This window comes from Equus caballus, chromosome 8 (genome assembly GCF_041296265.1).
Source record: "Equus caballus isolate H_3958 breed thoroughbred chromosome 8, TB-T2T, whole genome shotgun sequence".
NCBI classification, from domain to species: Eukaryota; Metazoa; Chordata; class Mammalia; order Perissodactyla; family Equidae; genus Equus; species Equus caballus.
Genome location: NC_091691.1, coordinates 78,808,946 through 78,835,472, shown reverse-complemented (window position 1 = coordinate 78,835,472; position 26,527 = coordinate 78,808,946). Strand labels below are relative to the sequence as shown.

The window sequence follows — 26,527 nt, the reverse complement described above, 5'->3', positions numbered from 1 at the left end:
AGCACAATTTTAATTAAATTTTACTTAATTTAATAAGTAATCCTGTGTTACTTGCTTATCTTTTTCACTAAATGGTAATAAAGGAACTTGTCTATTGCCCACTGCTATATCCTCCTTGCCTCAATACTTGATAAATGAGTGAATTAGCTAATGGAATACAATAATGTGAACCACCTCACGGTCAATCACTGCTGCGCAGGATTGCACTAATACTTGACATTTGCACAGCACTCCTCTTCCAAACATTCAAGCATTGAACATCATCATCTCATTAATCTTCTCAAGACCAGAGAGCAAGGAAGTTGACAAGGAGACAAGTTTAAACATATTTTATCATAGTGAATTAACCTCTAGATATTTCTCAACTCAATCTATTTTCAAACACATCCTCCTATTGTTTTTTCTAAAATATACTGTGTCTGGCCAAAAAAAGCATGAAATTGGCAAACATGATTTATTTCTTCTGAACTTTCAGCACCTCTAAGGTTTTCCAGTTCGACATAAAAGGTGTAAGTCCCCCAATAGAGGTCTCTGGAGAAAAGAGAACAACAGGTTAAAAGAATCACCCAAGAGATTCATGTGACTTTATGACCAAGAATTACTGCTTAGCAAAACCTTTGTCTCTGCCCCAGCTCAGCCAGCTCCTACTGCCCTTTAAGACTGCCGTTTCTGTGCCACTTCCACCCTGTGCATGCTAAGAGGGCAAAAACCAGGATCAATGGGTAAAAGATAAGAAGGAAAAATTTAGATTGAGAGTAAAACAGAACTTTCTGGAATAAGTAATGATTCAAAAGTGAAGGTAGAGTATAATGAGACTGTTGGTCCCTGTCCTTGGAGGTGTCAAGGAGGAAGTTGCAGGTTCTTTGAGCAGAATGTTATAAAAAGGGTTTTTTTCCTTGGCCAGGAGGATAAATTAATTGAATTTAAAGTTTCCACCCAACTCTTAACAAATCTGGGAACTGTGTTTATAATACATGGTTAAATTTTAATCAGCTATACAAATGTATATAATATAATTCATTTACTATTAAGTATATAGATATATAATATCAAAATTTTATATTTCTCTGGGTCATGTAATAATGAGTGATTTATGTATTTTTTTCTATTTATCTTTTTCAAAGCTTTCTTCATTGAATAAAATTACTCTGGTAAATAAGATAAAAGCAGTAAAAGTTTAAAAAACCACTATAGAAATCACAAAACTAATCATTACATGTGAGGTAATTTTTTGTATGAAGACACCCCGGGTCCCAAGGACAGTTAGTGTTATCTCCACAGAACAGAGGCAATGAAGCTTGCACCATCTTAGAAAACCAACAATCAATAGAGCCCAGACTCAGCCCTCCAGCTGGCTTCACCTGCTTTCAGAGCTGAAGTTTCCATTGACACCCATGGGAGAGTAATTCAGGAAATACCAACCTGCTCAGGTGTCACAATTTCAAGAAGCCAGAGAAACAAGGAGCAGCACGGGGGGTGTTGCAGGTCAGCATATGGGGGAGCCATATTGCACAGTCTAGCTGGCAGACTGGAAGGTGCGAAGGTGACCCAAGTCCTGATGAGGGTACATCCGGCCTTTCAAAGTCACTGGGGGTAAAGCCAATGTTGGTATCTTAGAAGCAAGACTTTTGGGAGCTGATTGGCATAGGCACTGCCAATCATAATGGAGGAGGCTGGGTACATTGGAAGGCCCCAAAAAGCAAATATGTACTAACCAGTTAAAAAATATTTTAACATTTTAGCAATCTGAACATCCAGAAGGGTACCTGCTGGTTGAATCCCAACAAGATTATTTTATTTGTTTTAGAAGCTAATTCTCATGTTTCTGCCCTGTACCATTCTTCAAGGGCTATCACATGTTCTGGCTCCAGAACTTCTTGGGAATTGCATCTTTGCCTGACAAATATCCCTGGTGATAGAGCCTCCTGAGTCAAAAAAGATACAGCCTAAAGCACCGGGCAAGGGAGGTTTTGTATTCAAAAGATAACTGCTAAGAATCTTTCAAGAAGGAGAAGGTGCTTTTTCTTTACTGGCTGTACACGGCAGAAATGAGGGACTTTGAAGGGTGCTCTCATGAACCTGACTGCCACTTTGTGTTCTTATTTCAAAATATGAGAGTCCCAGAAATAGAAACAGAACCAATTGATTACATAATTCCATTAATTAGTCTGAGCTGAACCAGGTCTAGATACAGACTTCATGATGAGCTCTGAGTCTCCTATTAGACTGCAAACAAGCAAAATAAATCCCTAAAAGGAATCCATAAAGCAGCCTATGTAAGTAAACGCTTTTTGTTTTCTTTTATGTACTGGGCTAAAAGAACAAAGAAAAATTTTGTTTGATCCTCTCCCCACTGCCCAACCTGCCCATACCAAGGATCATAAGGAAAGATTCAACTTTTCTTCAGCATTTAATAATGTTACAACATCACATTTTCCTTTTAGGTTCCTGTGACATTCTTGGTTTGAGGGGTTAACACACAGCCCAAAACAGAAACTCAATCATAGATTTTAAATGCTAAGAGAAAAAAATAAAAACCATGGGATAAAATACAAAAACCATTATGGGATTCAAATGTCTTCTCGCTAGCCTCCCCATAGGAAGCTATGAAAACTTCCTTAATATAAATCGGACCACTCCTACCCTTGCTCCTGATCTTATTTTCAACCAGATAACCAACCAATGCTTGGAAATAGGGTAGAGAGAGAAGTGATATGTGAGATCTTGGCATAAATTCAAGGAAGAAATTAACTGTTTATCAAGGTCAATGACTTCCCAGCTCCAGGGAGGAAACATAACCATCAAATGTGGACCTGCAGGAAGCAGAAATGATTGGATAAATGGAGCTAACATAACTAATGACCATCATTTGCCTGTTCTCTGGAATGGCCAGGATTCTACAAAACAGGGCTGCCATCTTTGAAGAAAGGCACCAGAGGCTGGGTCTAACAGTTCCAGATTTTGAGATGTCGCTTGACCTTTCCATGCTGAAACAGATTTGCTTCAGCTAGAAGGCGGCTTTAAAATCAAAATGCCATCCACAGCCAAGGGCATGTTTCTTCATTCAATCAAGAGTTTAATTACATTGTTCCTGGAAAGAAAGCAATGCTGTCACAGAATAGTCAAACCACACATCGCAAGCTTAGAGTAATTCAAGGCCTGAAACTTTCAGAAGGTGGATAAGTCCATGAAAAATACCCTCAAATGCATTATTTATAGGCAGCTCGGCTTTGATTCATTAAAAAAGAAAATTCAGTGCCTTCTAGTTACTCCTTGATATTTATCATCTTTACAGGTCAACTCAGTGGTACGACAGAAAGTAAGATATGATTTCCCCTCCTCTCCAATATTTCTGCAACAAACCAAAGACAGAATTTTGTTAACCTGATGTTTCCCATAGATTTTACCACAATAGAAAAGCCACAAGACTGCCTGAAAGGTAGAGCTCCAAGTTCCTATTGAAAACCACATTTCTCAAGCAGTGGAGGATCCATCATTCAGTTACTATGTTTATAATGCTCCAGATAACATTTATACTCATCTAATCCATTCAAATGCTGGACTAGCAATGCTAACTTAGTGAACCAAAAAGGAACAGTAGTTGAATAAGGAGAATATGTTGAAGTCTAACCTATCTCTCAACTTATTTATCATCACCTCTCACCACCTAATAATATTTAGATGTGATGTTTTCAGTTTAATTCTGATTGGCCCGTTGGATGCTAATTTCCAACAAGGCAAAACTAAGGTGCCATGGAAGAGGAGAATTAACTCCTGTGTTAATGAAAGAAATCTCCGATATTTGAAAATCTGTTTGATAAAAATTGAAGAGAAATGACCACGAGAGGAAATAAATAGGAAACTAGCAATAACTTTGTTTTCCTGCCTGCAGAAAGCTGATAAAAATCTTAGGCTTAATACAAGCTTAATACACCATCTTCCTATGAAGTTATCATAGCAGTAAAAGCTGGCCCACATTTATTTCCACCTACATTCCAAGGGAAGAGCATCAGTCATTTCTTTGGTGTTTTGTGCATTATTACATCATCATTATCATAATCAAGCATTAACTGAGGGACTGGAATAAAGAAAAAATATTCTTGGTGTTGTTATTCACTCAGCTAATGGTTTTGTTGGGGAGAGTCTTTATATGCATTAGCAAAATAGCAGCAAGCTGTACATGATAAGTAACAAATTATTGAAATAGGAAGAATAATTCTTCAAACTACTGTGGACTTGAGTGCCTTGGGACTTCAGAGGTATAGGTGAGGAATGTGTGGCGTGACCTCAGTGAAGAGGAAGGATATAAGCCAGATCTGGGACAGTTTATCTGATCTTGACACTGTTTAATGAGAACAACATTCAGTCCTTGGGAGAAGATTTGAAAATCACATGAAAGAGCTGTGATGGCACTGGCTGTTTTCTCTAATTCATGAGCAATGCAAGTTTTTAGAATATGGCAGAAATTTGAATAGGAAGCATGCTCGAACTAGAACAGTACTTCCCAAGCTTTGACCTGCATACACATGACTTGGGAATGTTGTTAAAATGTAGATTCCAAATCAGCAGATCTAGGATGAGGCCTGAGTTTCTGCGTTTCTAACAATTTCCCATGTGATATTGATGCTGCTGCTCCACAAGCCATACTTTGAGAAGGCGGGTATTAGAGGATACTTCCAAATTTCTCAGGCCTTGGAGCTAACTTTTTTTCCTCCACATGGGGAGAAGATAGCCATACTTGGCATTCTTCTCTTTTGGAAGGTGATCTTCTTTGTGCAGACCATTTTCATCTTGATCATGTCCTTCCTTCTCTAGATGATAAAGCAAACATTTAAGTTGGTTTTTTTTTTTGTTTTATTGTTGTTTTCTAAGATTTACCCACTTGTTTACTTGGTAAAAGGAAAACACAGCTCAATATTTTAATGTGAATTGGAAATAAACATAACCTTCCCCAAATTTCACAGTAATTGGATGGCAGGTAGAAAAAGAGACCAAAAAAACTGAGCAAAACCAATGAACAGTGATTTGCCCTGAAGGAATGAAATTATGGAGAAGTTTTCTTCTCCAACTCATATATTTCCATAATATTTGAATTTTTGCAATAAGCAAATATGTCTTTTTAGGCATAAATTATAATAAAGATAAAGATATAAATATACATACAACTGAGAGGTTCAGGTTTTCTCTCTACATGGCTGTCAGCTCTATTATCCTACTGGCATCAATTTGTGCTACTGTGACCTTAAGTGGACAAATGACACGTCTGTGTATACTCTTCAAAATTTGCAAGAAACAGCACAGGATCAAGCAGTTTTAAACTTTTAAGTTTTAAGATTAGTTTATTTTCACTGTGCATTTCATAGATGAATCCACTTATCCAGATCTAATAATGAGCAGGAACAGTGGATTTTTACTAGCAATCCCAAATTGGTGCTTTCCTTTTTAGCAGTTGCAAAATAATAAAATGGTTCGGGAACTGAATGTTTGTATCCAATTTCACTTTTGGCTTAGTTAAGCAAAATCATCATCCCCGAATAAAGGCTTTCAACGTTTTTCAAACAAGTTGCCTTGCTGACACGACTCTTTTTCATAAAATCATACAATAGTCCCTGATTTTTTTTTAAAAAATGATGCTCCTTCTCTTTAACAGAAAATTGGGTTATTGATTAATTGATTATATGCTGCTCACAAATGCCAACTTAAGCACAAGTAAGGAGACGCTATTGAATGTTCGTGACTCAAAGGCTGCAAGACCACGCTACATGGTTGCATTATTACCGTCTCCTATTTTAATGAAGACATAGCACAGCACTTTGTTGGCCTGATTTACACGATATATCAAAACTATGTGAAATTCCCTTATGCTACAGTGGGGAGAAAAACTACAGCACATGTGACTTACACAGCTTAGCCTGGTTGTTCAGGTAGGACATTAGCATTCCAAAGCTGTAGTTGGAATGTCAGTCTTTTATAAAGGTGGCAGTGGATTTCTTTTCAGAGGAAATTAAAGTGCATGAAGCTGTCTTATAACTTGTTAGTGAAAACTGTGACATTTAAAAACAATTAACAGAAAATTGAGTTTTTATTTAGATACTCAATAATCCAGAAGTGTCTAAGGAATAAATGGCTCAGGAAAATATCACCCACTTGGAAAGGAAAAGTGAATGTTTTGAAAATAACAACAATAACATAGTAATAATAACATCTGCTATTTCTCTAGGCATTACAGCATGGATTCAAGAACAGGTGTTTTGAAACCAGGATTTGAATGATAGGTCTGCGATTTTCTAGCACAGAACCATGGGAAAATTGGCTAAGTTCTTGGTGTCTCACTTTTACTACCTGTAAGAGGGCATAACATTAGTTATTCCCTCATTGTTTGACTGTGAGGAGTAAATAACTTAACGTGGGGACCCACAGCAATTAGGACTGAGTGTGGCTGCACATGATAAAAACTCCATTACAGTGGTTTAAAACCAAATAGGAGTTTACCTCCTCACATTAATAAGAAGTCAAAAGGGAACAGTCTCAAGATGGTATTGCCGCTCATGGGTTGTCATGAACTCAAGTTTCTTCTCACTTCCTTCACATTGTCCTTAATAGATGATGTAATGCAGGATGGCAATTCCAACTTCAAGCTTCACTTCTGCTGTCCAGACAGAAAGGAAGAAGTAACAAGGAGGAGGAGAACAGTTCTTAGGTCAGGAGAGTAAACTTTCTCCCAAATCCCACGGAATCTCCTGATTCCGTGCCATTTGCCAGAACTATGCCACATGGCCATTCCTAGCTGCAAGGCAGTATGGGAATTAGAATGTTTTAGCTGGAATATTTCTGCTTACAGTGGAAAATATCCTTTTATTACATAAGGAAGTAAGTGGGTAATAAATATTTCATATGCAAAATCTGCCATAGCACTTTAAACCACACAGAGTCTCATAAATATTGGCCATTATTATTATTCTACTTTTTTTGTACTTTGTATATGACTCGGCCTTAATGATACTAACCATGGGTGTATGAGTCCAAAAACATAGACATTTCTTCGCATAGCTCGTTTATATAAGGGAAATTTAAATACTGCTTAAAGAGGAATTTCCGTTGGTGACCTAAAGACAGAAAGGCTAAATCTACAGGAAAATAGGAAACGTGACTCCTGTCCTCAGACCACCCCTTCAGCTGGATCTGAGTCATATGTAGAGAAAATCTACAGATCCTAGTAAAATGAATTGTTATTGTCTTGTGAAAGAAGGCACACAAGCAGTATGATAAAGTTTGATGGGGAAGGAGAGAGTGTCAGGACACTCTTTTACTGGACATAGTAATGCTTCAGCACTGGAAAGGTTCTAGAATTTTGATGGCCTTACATAAAACTGCAGCAACTATCTAGCAGAGGAGCCATCTAGCTTCCCAAGAGATGGAAGCTACCTGAAGATATGAGAGAAGTCCAGCGGGCATGCCAGACTGCCAGATGCACGACAGCAATCAGCAGGACAACTTGTTGACAACATGCCCCCTAGGATTCCTACAAATGTGTAAGGAAGGCACTGCAGGAGACTGAAGGCCTGTTTTAGAAGAGTGGGAAGCATTAGTGATAATGAGGAGTAGTTTAGGTTATGTACACGTTAATTTATTTAATCCAGACTACTATAATACCAGTAAAGCCATGTCAGTTACCTTGTATTTAGTGCTTAGTGCATGTCAGGTAATATGATAAATAATTACAATAATCTTCCCAAATAATGTTATAAACACTCTCTGATTTAGGCATTCTTTTCCCACTTTAGAGATGTGGAAACTAAGGCACAGAAAGGTAAAGTCTCTTGGCCTGGTTCTCCCATTTAGAAAGTTCTAGGGCTAGGATCTAAAGTCAAGTCCATCTGACTCAAAAATCATACACTGAGGTCAAAGTCTGGCTCAGTAAATAGAGAGCTACCATGATTAATTTTTAGAGAGAATGTACAGAAAAGCATAGTGGTTTTCAAAGTCAAGTGTGCATAAGAAACACCTAGAAATCACGCTAAAAATGCTGTTCCTCGTCCCTCCTGGTCTCCTCAGGGACTCTGATCCTGGTGGTGTGAGGTGGAGCCTGGAGATTTGCCTTTTAAAACACACACACGTGGCGCTGATGCAGCCACACTTTGAGAAACGTGCAGGGATATTAAGGATTATGGAAACATCATCTATAATTCTCAGAATAACCATACAAGGGTGAATTTATCCTTATTTTAAAGAGGAAGAAATGAGTTTAGTAGGATTATGTACTCTGCTCAGTGCTCCACTCTTATGAAAGAAGATAGTATTTTTTTAAATAAATTTTTTTATTTTAGAATAGTCTTAGATTTACAGAAAAATTGTGAGGATAGCACAGAAAGTTCCCATATACCCCACACGAAGTTTCCTCCATTATTAATAATATATTAATATGGTACATTTATTAAAATTAATGCCAATATTGATGCATTATCACTAATTAACGTCCATACTTTATTTCTGTTTCTTTAGTTTTTACCTAAAGTTTTTTTTTCTGTTCCAAGATCCCATAAATGATAACATATTATATTTCATCATCATGTCTCCTTAGACTTCTCTTGGCACTGACAGTTTCTCAGACTGTCCTTATTTTTGATGACCTTGATAGCTTTGAGGATTACTGGTCAGGTATTTTGTAGATGTCCCTCCATTGTGGTTTGTCTGCTGTTTTTCTCATGATTAGACTGGGGTTATGGCTTTGAGACAGGAAGATTACAGAGACGAATGCCGTTCTCATCCCATCATACCAGGGGTACATGCTATGAACACGATTTATCATTGTTGATGATGACCTTGACCGTCTGGCTGAGGTAGTTTGTCAGGTTCCTCCTCTGTAAAGTTGCTCTCCCCCTCCCCCTTGCACACTATACTCCTTGGAAGGAAGTCACTGTGCACAGCCCATGCTGAAAAGAGCGGAGGTTACACTTCATCTCCTTGAGTATGGATTATTATTTGGAATTCTGCAGATAGATTTGTCTACTCTCTCCCATTTATTTATTTATTCAATCATTTATTTATAGCAGTATGGGCTCATGGATATTTATTTCATATTTTGGGTCATAACCCAAAATTACTTGATTTATTATGTTGTTCAAATTGTTCCAGCTTTGGCCATCGGGAGCTTTGAGTTAGCTCCTGTGTTACTTTGACATACTCCATCATTGTGGATTTTTCTCTTTTTTTTAAAGAAATCCCTTACTTCCTGGCACTATAAGATACTCCAGGCTTATCTTATATATTTCCAGCCTAAGTCTTAGAATCAGCCATTTCTCCAGGAAACCTTCTTCCTTTCACTGAAGAATGCTGTTAGAAATTAAGATTTGGGTGCTAGATGTCATGTTTTTTAGCATACACACTTTTGTGGAACAAAAAAGTGGGATGTCCTTGCTTTGGCTTTTTGCTTTTTGTTTTGTTGCCCTTGCTTTTTGGAAAGTGTCAGATATATAATACCAAGTAAATGGATTAAATGTCAGAATATTTGGTTGTTTCTTACAAAACTAGTAACTTCTGTGTGATCTTAAACAAATAGATCACCAGTCTTCATAATCTCACTCACGAAATATGTGAGATGAAATAGCTATTGTGTCTACTTTTTAGAGGTATTGGGAGTTAATTTAGATAATGTTTATGAAAGCCATTATAAAATATAAAGTATCAGACAAACACAGAGCAACATCATCATCATCATTTATCAATCATTAATTATCATAACCTTATATGACTCAGTATTTTGAGAGAAAGGACGAAAGAAGAGCTATTTAAGCTGAAAATTCTGGGCTGGGCTACCTGGCCTTTGGCTGTAAAATGTACAGAAAATTTTTTATGGGCTAGGTAACACCCTTTATGCATTAGTAATAAAGGATTTTGGCATCCTGAACCAAAGACGTCTGTACACTTTGAAGCTGTGCTGAAAGGAAAAAAATAGAAACGTTCATTTCCAGCACAAACTTAATCCAGCAGTGTAGGGGCCTAAATGTGCTTTCTCAGCTATTAGATCTCAGAGTTGGAAATGTGGTGCATGATGGCATCTGTCCTTTCCTGAGCAAATTTGTCCTTCTGAGACTCCCTAAAATTATTAGGAAAAGCCTTGCAGGCAAAACCTCTTCATTCTAAAATTATGCTATTTATGCTGCCAAAGTTACTTGTCAGGTGACCTTGTCACTTCTCTTTCCCTTTTTCTCCAAGGCTATCACAAATCTGCTTGGGAAGTCGCTAGCGAACAAAGGAGCCATTGCTGGTGATGGGAACTGATGCCTGTGGCAAGTGGGTCACTGGCCCCTGGAAATGAAGTGTTCACCATCTTTCCTCTTGTCTTCCAGAGCCTGAACGTGTAAAGAGCAATGTCCTCATAGGAATGCCCTCCCTTCCTCTCCAATCATCTTGCCCACCAGACTCAACTCTTCTTCATTTGTGAAGACTTTCTGACAGTCTTCTTTTCTTCTCTATCTGCACTCCTCGCTCATTTGATTCTCAATGATATATTTTCTGCTGACTCTGCTTGTCTTTTTCTTTTTTTCAAATTTAAACTGCCTAGGTCTTATTTCTTCAAGCATTCTGTTAACTCTCTAAGAACAATAGCAGTGTGTTATATGCTTTTTACATTCACCATAGGAACCAACAAATATGATAAGCCAGCATCATCTCAATTAACATCTGATGCATGAGTGGATAAAAGTAGAAATAGCTTACTGCTGTGTGCCAAGAACGATCCTTTAGTGTAATACATTTTGTTTTAAATTAACCCATTCAACAACCGTTTTCCCAATTTAGGAGATGAAGACACTGAATCATAATAAGGGTCATAAGAGTTAAATCTTGGTAGAGACACGATTTAATTCCATGTGTGCAGAAATGAGTGCACAACGTCACACTCACTCTTGGATTCATGATTTGGGGGCTCAGTCAACTTCTCTGGGACCCGGCTTCACTATCAGTACAATGAGAGGGTCATCTCAAACAACTGCCGAGGTCCTTTCCTGCTTGATGCGATGCAACACACAAAGTATTGACCTTTCCATTCTGGGTGCCTCTCTTATCTTCATCGTCTTGTCTGGCTTCCAGTGACTTCTACAAGAATAACATTTTAGTTGTCTGACTTGTCCCAGTCCTCAGGAATGGTTCTCCTAAGAAACATACAGAGTCTATCGCTGGGATTATTATGTATGAAATAATTATTCACTTATTTTATCTTGTTAGATTTTCATACATGTTAGTTGACAAATACCCTAAATGCATTAGTAACAGGGCTTAAAGAGAAAGCAAATTCTATAGACTTCACACACTTGCATTTTAGTATTTGCAGGATTTCCTCGATTTTGAATTTTTGACAAGAAGTGTGGAATGTCACCAATAAAATTAATAACAGTTGACCGGAAAGAAAAAAATCAAGCAAAAAGAAGGAGATAAGGAAAAGGAGAATAAACTTCTCTGTAGTTAAAATCTGAGTACTCTGAAATTTAACACATCCTTAACTTGTGTATGGCTGTGTACGGTAACTTCAGGTTGTATGCAAACTCAAGAATAATCATTATTTTGATATTTAGAATAATTAATTAGTTCATTAGTATTTATTTAATAATTAATGTGTATCCAGCACTATACTAGGCACAATGAAACACAAAAGTATTAGGCACGGCTTCTGCAATAAAAACATTATCCTACCATCTCCAAAAGATATCCTGATATTGAAGATAAGCTCTTTTTGACAGTTTTCTGGCCAGATAGTTGGCCAAAAAAAAAAAACACAACTTCCACTTTGGAGGTCAAGTTTGACTTCAGTGCAGAGTTAGAGAATAGAGACTCAATCACCCAGATATCATGGCCAAATTATGAGTTGTTTCTAAACTTCCAAATGGGCACACATCTTCTCCGGACTATGGGAACAGACTCCCCCCTTAATAGGCCTTGCTGCCAGCCCCTAATTATTTCTTCATATGGCTAATGGTGTGTTGTCTAAAATACAACTATACTACTGAAAACCATTCAGGATTTCCCTCACTCCCTTCTCCACCAGGGGTACCTAATTTAGGGTGACCAATCATTCCAATTTACCAGGGGCTCTCCTATTGGTAACACTGGAGGTCCTGCTTCCTGGGAAACCTGCCAGTCCCAGGAGAACAGGAATAGTTGGTCACCCTATAAATGCTCCAGCAACAAGGACCAGAACAACGATTCTCTCTCACATTCCTATTTATTTTTGTATGCCCCATTCTCTCTGCCTACAATTTTCTTCTCCCTCTCTTCTCTTAATTCTTTCTAGAAGATTGGTTATCTTTCCTAAGCTATAGGGTACGAAATGCAGTTTTTCCCTGAGAGGTGGTTTCATCCCTCTATAAATAGAATTTTACTCTAGGGGGAATAAAACAGCTGCCTTACATAACCTTTCACAAAAGCCCTACTCATTTTCTACCAGAACCAGAAAAGGGCCTACAGTTCATGAGCTAAGCAGAAACTTCTCTCCCCAGGAGGAACACTAGTGATTTTCATTCAGATGGATCCAATCTGCACAGCTGAGCCCCAATATTCTCTTCGTGTAGTTTGATTTGGAGCATGCCAGTTAAAGTTCCTCTCTCTGCCAGGCAGTACAGAGCAAAAGCTTCAAAACCTGCTCTGAGCTCTCTGTCTGTAAAGCTTTACTCTTCTTCAAAAACCTCAGCTACGCCCCTTCTGCCTTGCCACAGGCAAATGAGCAGTTGGTCTGTTTCATGCCCTGAAGACCAACCCCAATCAAACGGCAAGGTTCAGCATGGGGTCACTCGTCAGGGTCTCACTTTGAGCACATGTGTGATTTTAGCATGAGACCTAAGAGTCAGAGGAGAGAGGGTGGAGAAAGACCCAGGGCCCCACTGTCCCTTTCAAATGCCTGCCTTTTCCATGGGTCTGAGTATTTTTAAGGAGGAAAAGGGATGGAGGGAGGGGAAAATACAGACAGAAAATGAGCAAACCCTTTTAAAATGTGTCTTTTTATCTTAAGCATTGGCAAGAAAAGAGGGAAAAGGCAGAGGCAACATTCAAAGAGCACTTCAGAGCATTTTCTAGAGTTTTTAATCTCAAGGAAAATGAAACATGTCATGGCCTCCAAGAAATATATTAGCCACTAAACCACAACCAGAAGACTTTTGATGTTGGCATAGTTGGCCATTGCAAGACCAGCTTCTGAAGCCAATGCCCTCCAAAGAGGCTTCAAGCTAACAAAGACTAAATTAGCATGGATGGAGCATTTTCCCATTGACTAGAGTTTTACAACTTCACTTCTCTCCTTGGGTTTTCAGTCTCCTAGGACAGTGTTTCACAGTCACCTAGGATTGTAATTCAGTAAATGTGGGTGTGGCCTGAGTTTCTGCATTTCTAAAAAACTCCCATGTGGTGTAAATGCTACGGGTCCATGAACCACACTTTGAATAGCAAGGCCCTAGGACACTGGTTCTCAAACTTGGCTGTACATTGGAAACACCTGTAGAATTTTAATACTTGTGCTGGGCCTCATCTCAGAGACTGTAAGTTAATTTGCATGAGGTAGGGCTGGGCAGTGATACACAGTCAAGCTGAAATCCCCTTCTCCAGAGAGAAAGCCCTTGGGACAAGTTATACCTAGCACTCCACTTTAACCAAGCAAGCAGCTGCTTCCAGGTGTGCATGCTGAGTGGATGCTAGAATCAATGGGTCTGCAGAAAATGGAGGTGGTTAACCAGAGAGGACTTAATGGAGGAGGTCAATCTGGATGAGGAATCCATTGGAGGTGTGTTAGACAGTGCCAAGTTCCATCAGCCCTGCACTGGGTCAGGTCTCACTTAGCTGAACCTATTAGCCTCTAAATTCAGCAAAGGCATGGACCATGGCTCGCAAAACCATGGCCCACTAAACTAAACATGTGCTTGATTTCCAAATTGCTGTTGGAGTCTATATTATTTTATTTCCAAGTCTTTAAAATTATCTACTACAACAATGAAATTGAGGAGGGTTCTAGCATGGCCTGCCCATGCCTATGGAATATTCTATTTGTAAGACTATCCCAGTATAAATCTAGCTCATATTAAGGTAATACTAAAACTAACTAGCATTTATGGAACATTTATGAAGTGTCAGGCATTGGATAATTTATATACCTAACTGCTGGATTAAGTTTATCTCCAATTTAGGATTGGGAAAGAGAGGTTGACTTTGTCTCTATTTTACAGATGGGGAAGTTGAGGTCAAGCACATTAGCTGGCAGGCTTTTCTTCTTAGACTGTGCCACCCCTCTCATCATGACTAAAGACCACAGGACTATGCAGCCGGCTCTTTTGCAACTTGCAGCAGGGGAGAAAAGGTTGCAAGCTCAATGACTTCTAAAAGAGCTATATCTTACAGGTAAGAGAACACATTCCTATTTTTAAGAAATAGTAATGGAGAAAAAATGTATAGGAAAGAAGAATATTGAGAAAATAATCTGCAAACATTTTTTTTAAAACAAACAAGTTAGGTTAAGTTTTCCTTTTTAATTCACCAAAAGTGATCAGGCACACATTTAGAAATAGGCCACAGGAAAAAGAAATGTCCACATGCCAATCATACTTGCACAGAAGAGGTGAAGTCTGCTTCCCTCTGCTCAGTGGTAGCTTTGAAAGTAGAAGTGGCTTGGTACACATGGTTGTTAATAGCCATCTGCATTTGTCTAGCTCTTTACAATTTTCAGTCTCTTTACCTTGTTACATTACAGCCGCACAACTGCATAAGGTATTTCTAGACATACAGGATAGATAGGTTCATAAATTCTATCTAATGGTTAATAAAAAAATCAGGGCAAGGATTGCCCTTGCAATTTGCTTAAATTGTAAATGATTGTGTTGAGATTAGAAAAAAGTCCTTGTCGTGAACTTATTTCAGTTTATTCAACCAATATTTACTGAGTTTGAGTAGCTACTATCTTTGAGAGAGGATCCTATGATCTTCTCAGCCTCAGCTCAGCCATCATCCTGCTTAGTTCTCCTGGCCACGGACACACAGATCTCTGAAGTCACCATGCTTCCTCTTTTCTTACCTAGCATTCTCTCCTCTGCCCCTCCCAACACATCCCCTCTTTAACTAAATTAACTTGTTTTTCAGGGGTCAACCACGACTTTCTCAGAGAAGGCTTCTTTGATCTGCTGTGGGGATCACTCTTCTACAATACTGTCCTTTCTCCAAAACCCTATCTCATTTGAAATTAGGGATTTATTAATGTATCTATTTGATTAGCATTTCTATTCCTCTAGGCTTAAAGCTCCGTCACCACCTTAGCACAGTGGCTGACATACGGTAAATAAGGGAAGAGAGATCTGCCAGAAAAACTCTGATATTCTTATTCTTACCATATCTATAGCTTGCTTTAAACATGATTGACAACTCTTTACATCCCATTCTTTTTGTTTTTGTTTTGTTTTGGTCCAATCAATCTAAAGACACAAGGATGAATGAATGGGCTCTGTCAGCCATCTGGCTAATATTAATATATTAATGATAAAATGCTTAAACATTGTAGTTGATATTTTTCAGAGTCTGCCCACTTTGTTTGTGCTTCTTGTTTTAATGAGTACTTTGTTCTGCCTTGTTTCTGATTTGGCTATGTTGTGCCTGTCATCTTCACTTGACGTAAACCCTTGGAAGGCAGACACACACCTAAGTTTTTCGTTTAATTCTTTGTAACCCATAGTAAATACTCAGTAACTACCATCTTGAGTCAAATCCTAGAGCCTCATAATATCTCAATGATTTTGTTAGGCATTGATAGTCCTAACTGAAAAAGGAGAACACAAATTTTAAGAGAGATGAAACATTCACCCATGAATGGCTGTACAATAAATTAAAGACTATGCTAAATCTATATTTTCTAATATATAACTTGGGAGCGCTTACTCAGAACAGCACATTAAATTTGGGGCCCTTGATTACAGAAAGATATAAACAAACTAGAGGGAGTTCAGGTGAGAAAAACAAACATGATTAAGCTTCTGGAGGGGGATGAGGAAAGATTAAATGAACTAAATATTTATAGTCTGGTTAAGTAAAGACAAGGAGGGAGGCGAGAATGATTCATGGCTAGAATTTTCTAACAAGCTTGAGCACAGAAGAGGCAGAGTGTCATTGAGAAAGGAAAACAGGAACAGGAGCTGGATGACAGGAGCGATGGGAAGAACATTTAGACCAGGACTATCGAAGATGAATTGTAAAATAAATTTTTAACAGCAAGAACTGATATGCTGCTGAAAAGTTTCCCAAGGGAAACAGGGAACAAACTATCCCTGGAGATGTCTCAAACCAGAGAGAGAAAATAACTAGAAATTGTCCTGCAGGGAACAGCTCTGCCCAGACGTTAGACATGAAAGGGAGAGCTTTGCAGATTTCTCTCTAATTTATATTCTTCTAGGATCCCATGAGGCTGAGAAAAGATGTGGGAACAATGGATTGAGGACTCCGGGTGCAGGGGGTTTGCTTAGATGTCTCAGCCTTGGCTCACATCTCTAATGAGTCTGCACAGAGGCGACACACTGGAGAAGCCACTGCCAGCATATCTGGTGCTTTATTTCATCCAGGGCCCTTCATTAGTCTGTCCCATGGGACTAGGTGAAACAATTAGGAACGCAAAAACTTGGAGGTGTCCATAGGCACATGTGCAAGCATGGGTGTTTGTTTGAAACCCACAGTCAAATATGTAATGATGATCTCAGGCCTATGTATTTTACTGTTTTGGAAACGTACCCAAGTTTAAACGTCAGACGAGGATTTTAAACTCAGACTTGGTATCTATCATGATGACTCTCTGATTCAGTCAACTTTTAGTCCCATCATATTGAGGGGATTTATAATGTGCTTCAAATTAAGCTTGGCACCCCAGCATCCTGCTTCCCTATATGCTACATAGATATAATAAACAGGATAAGGCAGGATACTGACAAGACCAAGGTTGCTCTGGGTAATCAATAATCTTACAGTGGCTAAGGATCTCTTTTCCAGTTAAAAATAAATGTACATTCTGGAAAGGTGGTTAAGGAAAGTTGAGGCTAAAATAAACACAATATAGTATCAGGCAACAACTTCTTAAAAGTCAGAGTACTGATAACAGTTATGCCAAAAGCATAAGCTTGCTTAGTAGGAAAAACAGAATAACTTCTGTTTGATGCCTCAAAGCAAATGGTTGCTCAGTTGAAGGAATGGAATCATAGAATTATCTTGCAAAAATCACAAATGGCCAATAAATCTATGGGAAAAAAATCTTCAACCTTATTAACAATCAGAGAAATGCAAATTAAAACACAATGAGATGCTAATTCACACACCCTAGATGTCAGCAAATTAAACACAAGACAATACCAAGCATTAGTGGAGACAGAGCAACAGAGACTTTCCTATGCTTATGGTGGGAGTTTCAGTAGATGCAACTTGTCATTGCCTCCTAAAAGTAAAGATGTCTTCTATGACTCAGCAATTCCACTCCTAGATCTGCACCCTAGACATGATAGCAAATTTGTCTGGGGGATATGTACAAGAATGATCATATCAGCATTATCAGAAATAGCAAAATACTGAGTTCCCAAAAGTACACCAGCAGTAAATTAAGTGAAGTGTGAGTAATCAAAATCATGGAATATTATATAGCACAGAAAGTGACTGAAATACAGCAATATACATCCTCACAGATGAATCTTAAATATTTAATGTTTAGCAAATAAGCAAATCAGAGAAGAAAATCCATATTAGATTTATTTTATAATGGCCAAGTACAGGAAAAGCAAAATAATATGTTAAAGATGCATACATGTGTGACAAAACTGTAAAGAAGGCAAGGGATGAATTAACACAAAATTAAGAAAATTGCTGATGGGTACATGGGTTATTTGTTTCATTATAATTATTTTTATCATTATCATCAACTTTATTATTATTAATTACACCAGACACTATATGTATAGTACAGATCACAATTTAAATAAATCGTGTATAGTTGGAACGAGTAATATAACTAGAAGCTATGTCCACACTCTCATTTAGCAAGGAAAAATATGTTGCACAAACAGCATCCAAAGTAGTATCAGATTTCAGAAATGCTACAAACCCATTAGTTAAAACCAATTAGCTTTTTTCCTCTACTGAGGAACTCAGGTCCTGATCTTCTCTTTTACTTTAGACACAATCTCAACAAAACTCAGTCTCCTATTTCTTAGCAAATCAAAAGTAGAAAGAGGAGTGCTTTGAGGAAGTCTTACAACAGGGAGAAGTTCTAGCTAGACATGAGCAAGTAGATAAAATGTATTTTGTAAATCAAGAATATCCAAAGAATATGAAATCAACAATTGAAAGAGATTTACACATCCCTATGTTCATTGCAGCATTACTTATAATAGCCAAGACATGGAAACAACCCAAGTGCCCATCAATGGATGAATGGATAAAGAAGATGCGTACATACATATATAACGGAACACTACTCAGCCATAAAAAAGACAAAATCATGCCATTTGTGATAACTTGGATGGACTTTGAGGGCATTATGCTAAGCAAAATAAGCCAGACAGAAAAAGACAAACACCATATAATTTCACTAATATGTGGACGATAAACAAATACCTGGATAAGAATAACAGATGAGTGGTTACCAGAGGGAAAGAAGGTAGGGGGAAGGAAAAGGGGCACATATGTATGATGAGAGATAAAACTAGACTATTGGTGGTGACCATGATTCAGTCTCTACAGAAACTGATACATAATAATGTACACCTGAAATTTACATGATGTTATAAGCCAATATGAACTCAATAAAATAATTAAAAAATGTAAAGAATAAAATTCTTATGCAAACAAAAGCAGCAGGCTATGTCCATTTCATGGAAAAATATGTAGTCCAGTATGATGTAGTATTATCAGAACTCATCCCTACAGTATCAGATAATACAATAAGTGAGCCATAGTTATGCCCTGGATCTATTAAGGACAGGTAAATGAGGTTTTAAATACTTAAAAAGCATTTAAATAAGTGGATAAATATTTTTAAAAGACTGAAAAAAATTAGTAAAATCTAAAAATATTGGTGTTTAACAAGAAACTTCAGTGACTAAGAAAGTTGACGAGTAAATAGCATTTATATTAATTAACTCCTTAATCTCTTATAAAATATTAAAGCAGATTTAAGAATATTTTAGATACTGGAATAATTTGGTATTGATAAACCCTCTTATCAGGTCACAATACACTTAAAAATTGTTATTTTCATTGATGCATCATAAAAATTCAACTAATTCAGTGGAACGTTTTTGTTCTAGATACTTTCAAGAGTAGACTTCTGGAAAGAACCAGTCTTTAAAAGATGACCAAAGGACAAGACAGAAATCCCCAAATTGCAATGAATACCTCTGTTAAATTCCACCATAATAATCACAAGTGGTATAAACAGGCTCCCTCTCTCTCTTGAAACTGTGAAATGACTGAGCAAACAAGAACTCACAGAATTTGGATGTGTAAAACTAAGGTAAAGTACAACACGAAAACAAGAAGTAAGTTAAAGGCACTGAGCTCACAGAATTGAGCAGAAAAGAGAAACTTCCCCACCCAAGTTGTGCAATAACAATAGACTTAAAAAATATGATCAATAAATATGGAATGATTTGTGTGTTTCCTGGTACAACTTACCCAAAGAAATGAAAGCTGTGATTAATACAGTTGTTTGGAACTATTTATAAAAAGCAACAAGCACTAGAATTACCATTGGCAAATTATCATCAGTAGTGAAAAAGAGGGACTATTCAATCATACACGTTATTATGCGTTTCTAAACCTCAGCACTGGACAGAGTTCAGGCATTTCTAAACCACCAAGGAAAACATATTTACTTAACCGTGGCATTAAAGGTACGTAGTTTTTTTTTACTTCAGGCTAAAATTTGCCAAAGAACTTTAGAGCACTATGGCAATTTTGATCATCAATCAGCAAACCTGTATTTCTTCATGTTAGTACAGTGCTAAACCAGAGAAATATAAGAAAAGGAATCAACATTTTACTATGGGAGAAAACAGAAGTGTGGTACCAAATTGTGTTGTAATTTACGTGAGTGCTACGATTATAAAGGTGTATAATAATTTGCATTTTATTTTTTGCTATTACTCATTTGGCATATGCAACATGTAATTTTATCTTGCACATTTCTTTTAATTGGCCTATGGGGAAAATAATCTGGATTGTTCATCCTTTCTTATCGACAAGTTTAATGTTTGTTTTACTTGAGGTCTTGTTTTGAAGGAAAATATCTTAAATGCTTTGGGTCAGAGCCACGCTACTTATATTACAATGCCATTAAGAAATGCTTTGATCTCTGAAAAGTAGTAACTTTGAAGAAAATTAAAGTTCTTTATTATTCCAAACCAGTAACACCTCCCTGAAAAAATAGCAAGCATGCCTAGGTTGGTATAACCTACTATCCTCTAGTGCTTACTCTTATATCTTCTTAATGCTCACGCACTCTAGAACTTCAATAATATTGGCTGAGAGGCCTCTAGTTAGAAGCTCCTATGGTAAGAGTACTACTTAGCTGTCTTTGGAGAACAGCTTAACTCTCCACTGAAAGAAACACTCATAAAAATTTAAAAATTTGTTTTTAAGGTAAATCCCCATCACCTTGCAACATGTAATACAACATGTTAAACACAGTGCCTGTGGATCAGTGCCTTGGATCCACAGTGAGAAAGACTTTCTTGGGTTTTATGAAGGGAAGCAGTATAGATGGCACACAGTTTAAAGATGAGAGCTGCGATCCTGTAGGGACAGGCTGGAGAGAAGCAAGCAGCCCACTAGCAGGCTGCAGAACAATTCACTGGGCATCACGTTAATATTTAATTCAGTGTGTTTCCATCAAGAGTTAGTGAGATGCCAGGCTATGATTTCACTAAGGTATGACTCTTGTGACAATTCATGAAACTCGTCAATTCTCCTCTGGAGCATCATAATAAAGAAACAGGAGGTGAAAAGAGAAGACTCCATGTTTACATTTTCTGAATTGTACATATGCATAGTATTTATCACTCCACTTCAGGGATTACAACATGTTTCCAGAACCAAGTGACTTTTTATCTTTAATTAATCAAGTAACCCTCGGCGGGTTTATGTCATTATTCTTTTTACTCAGGCAGAATGAAGTTTTCCAAAAGTTACATATACAGTTCATCTAAGAGATTATCATCTGAGGGAAATTAATCCATCTAAAATTTATTATTTGAGCTGGTAGCTGTATAACAAATACCAAAACAGAGCAATGTGTTCCTAACTTGGTCCAAGTTTCTCAGAATAATACAGGCCACATCTACAGAAAGTGTGGACACCTGTAGCCAAATAAGACATGCTCACTCACTAGCGATCACAGTGGTTTCCAGAAGTGTCTTTATGTCATTAGCAGTATCTTAATTCACCCCAAAATCACACACTTGGGAAGCTGTAATGGAGGGTGGAAATCTTCTCCTCTTTGTGTGTGTGTGATTGTGTTTTAACTTAAGAAAGTGCCCAGAAACAATTGCAATCTTTTCTAATAGAGTTATCCTGTCCGGTAGAAACATGAGGAAGAAGAGGAAGAAGTTTCACATACAAAATATAGGATGGCAAATTCGCCAAAGAAATAGTAAGAATATTTGCTTGCAAATGTAATCTGAGGTCACAGTCTTCCATGGAAAGAAGTATTCTGTTCAGAAACTTCAGCACTGCCTGTAAACATGTAGCACCACCTGAAGACAAAAAGTGTTTTGGTTGGAAAGAAGGCAAGGCTTATATCAGGCTGTGTTTCCAAAGGAGGACAGTAGTACTAGCTGACCCCACTGCGCACAGCAGAAAAACATTCCAGGAGCAAATCACACGCATTTGAAAAATTTCAGGCTACTGGATGCATGAAAGAAAAATGCAAGCCCGGGAGGAGGAAATATTTCCTCTCATAAAAGATGCTTTTGAGGATACCTGGGATGCTGGGATTCCTCTAGGAGATACAGTGTCAACCCTTCTCTCTCCAGAAACAAGTAAAATATCCCCTCCCATCCAAAAATCACCTCCCCAAATCTCTTGTCAAGCTTCCCATTGGCTTAGAAAACCATGCTGCAGCTTCCAAATACCCAGTATCGGGAGAAACTTTGAGCAGGGCTTCATTCAGGAATTTAGATAGGATTAAAGCTTTTCCTCTTCAATGAAAACAATAAGGAAGTTTGCTGAGAGGTTAACTTGCCAGAGAATAAATGTAAGTCATACACACCGAGAAGTTATAAATCTCTCCCCAGAAAAAATGCCTATCAGCAGCTCAAGCCAGCCCAGCTTTTAAGAGCATTAAAGCAAATGCACTAAGCCTAATATATTCACATAGAACACACGTGGTGGCTGGTTCACATGCTTCATAACTTAGAGGGCAACTGCTGCTGTGTGGGAAATGGATGCTGTGACAGGTCGCTGGTGATTTATACTGCAGCACTCACAGAGGAGTGGACAGCCAGGCTGCCCGGGTGCCCTCAGGTCCTGCCATGTTCCACTCAACAGCAAACCCAGATGGGGGCATCTGATCTGCTTTGGTTGGGGGCATGGAAGTAGGCATACAGGGGAGGCTGCAAGCCTCATTTCATCATATCCAGACTACATAAACTGTCATAGATTTTTTTCAGTAGACTGCAACCCAAACACATATACAAAGAATGAATTAATTGGTTAATTAACATGTATACCTGCTATTTCATTTATTAACGTTGAAAATTGTCATCTCCTCTGAGATCCTGGGACTTCACCCAGTGCCTTTGCTTGTGGCTCTACAAAAGCCAACTAAAAAACTACCATCCCCCTCTTCCAGCATCAAGTTCTCCTCCTACGCTGACACTGCTCAGGGATGCCCTTTGTTATGTCATAACAATTTCACAAAAATCTACAGCAGCTTCAGATGTTAGGAAGTGGGAAAATACCCAGTGCTATTGTGCTTGTCTCCATAATCCTTTGTCACCAATCAACAAAGTCTTTAAAACATCCTGCTGAAAGGGAATTTCACTGCCAGTAAACTAGACACTTGGCCTTATTAAGGGCACCTCCTACCGGTCCTTTCATAGAGTAAACGATGCTTTCTTCATCATCAATTCCCTGCCATGTTCCTAAAGAGGGGAAATTGCTACTAAGAGAAAGAGGAGAAACACACTAATGAGCAAAGACCAAAGCGATTTGAACCAACAGTGTCTTAAAAGTGCAACATCCACCTTCCTGGGACCTGTGCAAACTACACCACAACTCGTTTGTAAATAACAGAAATGGATTTAGAAGTATAGGAAAACTTAAAGATTTAGATCCACAAGTCTATCCACAGGCATATCCCTTATGTATGTATGTTTTTGTCTGCCTTTTCAAACATAGACTTGTCTGTTGAGGAGGAAATTAAAATAAAGCAGTAATATATGGCCCTAGCTCTCTAGACATGAAACGAATGAGTAGGAAGGGGGATGTTTAATTAACTTAGATATTAGTAAAACATATATAAATTCATCTCTATTTATTTATCCCCACCCTTCGCCAAACAAAGTCACTTGGGAAATGGCTTTAAAGTATTTTAGTGTAATTGACAAAACGTCATTGTTCATTTTTTGCACACCTTGCCTAATGCGATATTTTCAGCCAACGCATTTCAGGCCTTCCCCGGTGGACCTTCTACCCAGCAAGGGATGCCCCCTCTGAACTTCCCCTCTCCCTGCCTCGGCGGTCTTCCAAACTGCAAGAGAGCGCGCAAGTGAATCTTTGTGCAGAAGGAGGTCCTCCTCGCCGCGGCGTCTAGCGTCTGCGGATCGCGACTAGGGAATTTAAAAAAGACACCTATTCATTACTGCGGGGATGGCCCACCGCCCACCTTCCACCAGAGTAATTGCGGAGGACAAAGCTCTGGGAGAGAGGAACCCTGGGAGGAGGGGACCAGCCCGAGAGGGAGGGAGAGAGCCTGGGCTTCTGGGCGCGCGGATGCGGGTACGCGCGGCCCGTATGCGCGCGCGCGCGCGCGCACACTCACACACACACGCACACTCACACACACACACACACTCTCTCACTCCCCTCCCTCGCTGGCTCTGTCTGGCCAAATGAAGATGAGGAGTCGGGTCGCTGTGGATGCGCAGATTCCTAATCAACTTTGGTCGCACTAGGATTTGGGGAGCCTCCTGCTGGCTCCGTGCTTGACTGTCCGAATCCCTAGCGATGGGCAAAGACGCATTCTCCGCTCGCGTTCCCAACCCTGGGCCACGCAGCACTTAGCAGGAACAAGAAAGCCGGAGCTTCAGGCTCCCGGGATGCTCGGGGCTTGGCCATGATTTACATTCCATTCCCAGTTAAATTTCCAAGGCGCGGGTTGGGGCGCTCCTACCCAATGCCTGGCCTCTGCTGGCGGCTCCTTTTCTTCTGGATTTGGGAAAAGGTCGTTTCTGAAGGGATGTGAGTGCTCAACCTGCTACTCTCCCCTCCTTCCTCGCCAGGCCCACTCCCTGTACCCCAGTGCCCATCCACTCGTGTGGAGAGGCCCGGAAAAGCCAGTCGACGTTATAATGAGTCATTTTGCTCTGTCTAAAATTATTTTGGCCGTCGAAGCCCCCAGCTCCGTATTTGGAGACTGCAGCATCCCTGAGCGTCCCTCAGCTCCCTCTTTCTCCTGCTACAACCCAATCCAATCCCCAAACTGTTTTGCCATTTTTAATTAGAAACTGAGCCTGCCAAATGCCAGGGCCAGGGGGCCAATTCCCTGGAATATCAATCATTTGGAGTTTGGAAGTGTCCTGGAGATATTTGGAGACTTAGCTTGAGAACTGGATTCACCGGTAAAATATAGAATAAAATAAAACACGCCTCCTTCCTCCTGTCAACTCTGCGCCTCCGAAGTACCAAAACGTTAGCTGTCCCTCTCTCGATTCTTGTCAGCAAGTCTAAAGATCCAAACCAGAGCCGCATATAATCGCATACAAACGACTCAGCCCCACCATTTACATTCCGCACACACTTCCTCAAAGCCCCCTCGATGACCTCCTCCGCTTGGCCCTGTTGCCCCAAATCCCTTCCTTCGTAGGTTTCCGAGGCTTTGAAGATCCAACCCAGCTCCTTTCAACGACACCCCCACCATCTGCCTCCTCCCTACCCCAACCCGCCAGCTCTCCAAACCAACGCAAGTATTTGCAAAAGCAAAGATGCGAGAATCACCAGATTAAAAAAGAGCGAAGGAGCGCCCCTCTCCCCAGTCGCCAACATCCTCCGGCCCCAGGAAAAAAGTCTTCCCGTCCTTTATCATCGGTGAGGAAAAGGGGCGCAGGGCGACCACCGAATGTCTTGCTCTTTTTCCCTCTAGCCCAATTCTACTACTTGCCAAATGAAATGAAAGGAAAAGGAAAAGGGGGTAAGAGGTGGGGTGCGAAGAAAAGAAAGGAAAGAACCTCTTACCGGTGACTTGTAGATGTGCGCTGAGCAGGGTAGCTCCGAAGAGTACAAAAGCCAGCTTGGGTACCCAGACACATCCGAGACTATTCTCCATATTTCAGCCAACACCTTCGGGGCCGGGGGTCCTGGGCAGCGGCGGCACTCACACACATGCACTCACACACGCATGCACACATGCACACACACGCGCCGAGCCCCTTCGGCTTCCTCCTCCTCCTCGTCCTCCTCCTCCACCTCTTTCTCCACCTCCCCTGCGCCTCTTCTGCCTCCGAAGCCTTTTTCCTCGTCCACTGACAGACTCAGCAGCAAAAGGAGGCAGCAAAAAGTTCCATTCAGTCCAAGAGATCCCGAGCCCCGGTGAAACCTTGGAAAACTAACTCAAGGAAACAGAGGGAGCAAGGGGAGGGAAGACAGCTCTCCGCGGGGCTTGCAAGTCATCAATAAGCAGAATATCCAAGAGGGACCAAGAGGAGACAGAAAGCAATCCTGTGGCTGGGCTGTGCATTAAAAGGTTGAAGCTGGTTCCCTGTTCTCGGCTGGGTAAAGTTGAAGAGGAAAATCCGCGCGAGAGCAGGGGATGCTGTTCGTTTATCCTCCAAGAGCAGAGGGGACCGAGGGAGGAGAGGCAGGGGGCTGCGGGGTGGAGCTCTCTCACTTGTTACTGGGGTGTCCGCCAGCGGTGTGTGAGCTGGGAGTTGCAGTCTTACTATCCATTGATCCTGAGAAGTGGAGGGCTGGAAGGGAAAATGTGGAGACTGGAGGGAAACGAACTGGATCAGGCAAAGATTCCACGAGAAGGGGGGTGGGGGCAGAGAGATGACGGCGAAGGGAAAAAAGAGCGGTCGCAGGAGGCTTCCAGCAGCTGCATTCGCCTGGTCTACATATCAATGAGCAGGGATGCCCTCTGTGGGCAAAGCGTGGGAAGTCACTTTTGTCAATGGACCAGCGAACATCGTGAGCGTCTGGGGGTTTTGCAGCTCTTTTGACACTAAAGCTCTGGGAAATTATTTTTATTCGACTGTAACACCTAGGCAGGTGTTTAAGCTGGGTCAGATAACCAGGGCGTTTACTTCCTTCTCTG

At 39.8% G+C, this 26,527-nt stretch overlaps 1 protein-coding gene across 1 annotated transcript in view; it reads right to left on the bottom strand.

The window, feature by feature from the left end:
• The window catches only part of DCC (DCC netrin 1 receptor), a 1,092,740-nt gene extending 1,066,566 nt beyond the window's left edge, over window positions 1-26,174 (bottom strand). Inside the window, exon 1 of the mRNA XM_023647823.2 lies at window positions 25,450-26,174. Coding sequence (XP_023503591.1) covers window positions 25,450-25,540 — 91 coding nt within the window. The 5' untranslated portion in view covers window positions 25,541-26,174. The remainder of the gene's footprint in view (window positions 1-25,449) is intronic.
• Between the last annotated feature and the right edge of the window lie 353 nt (window positions 26,175-26,527).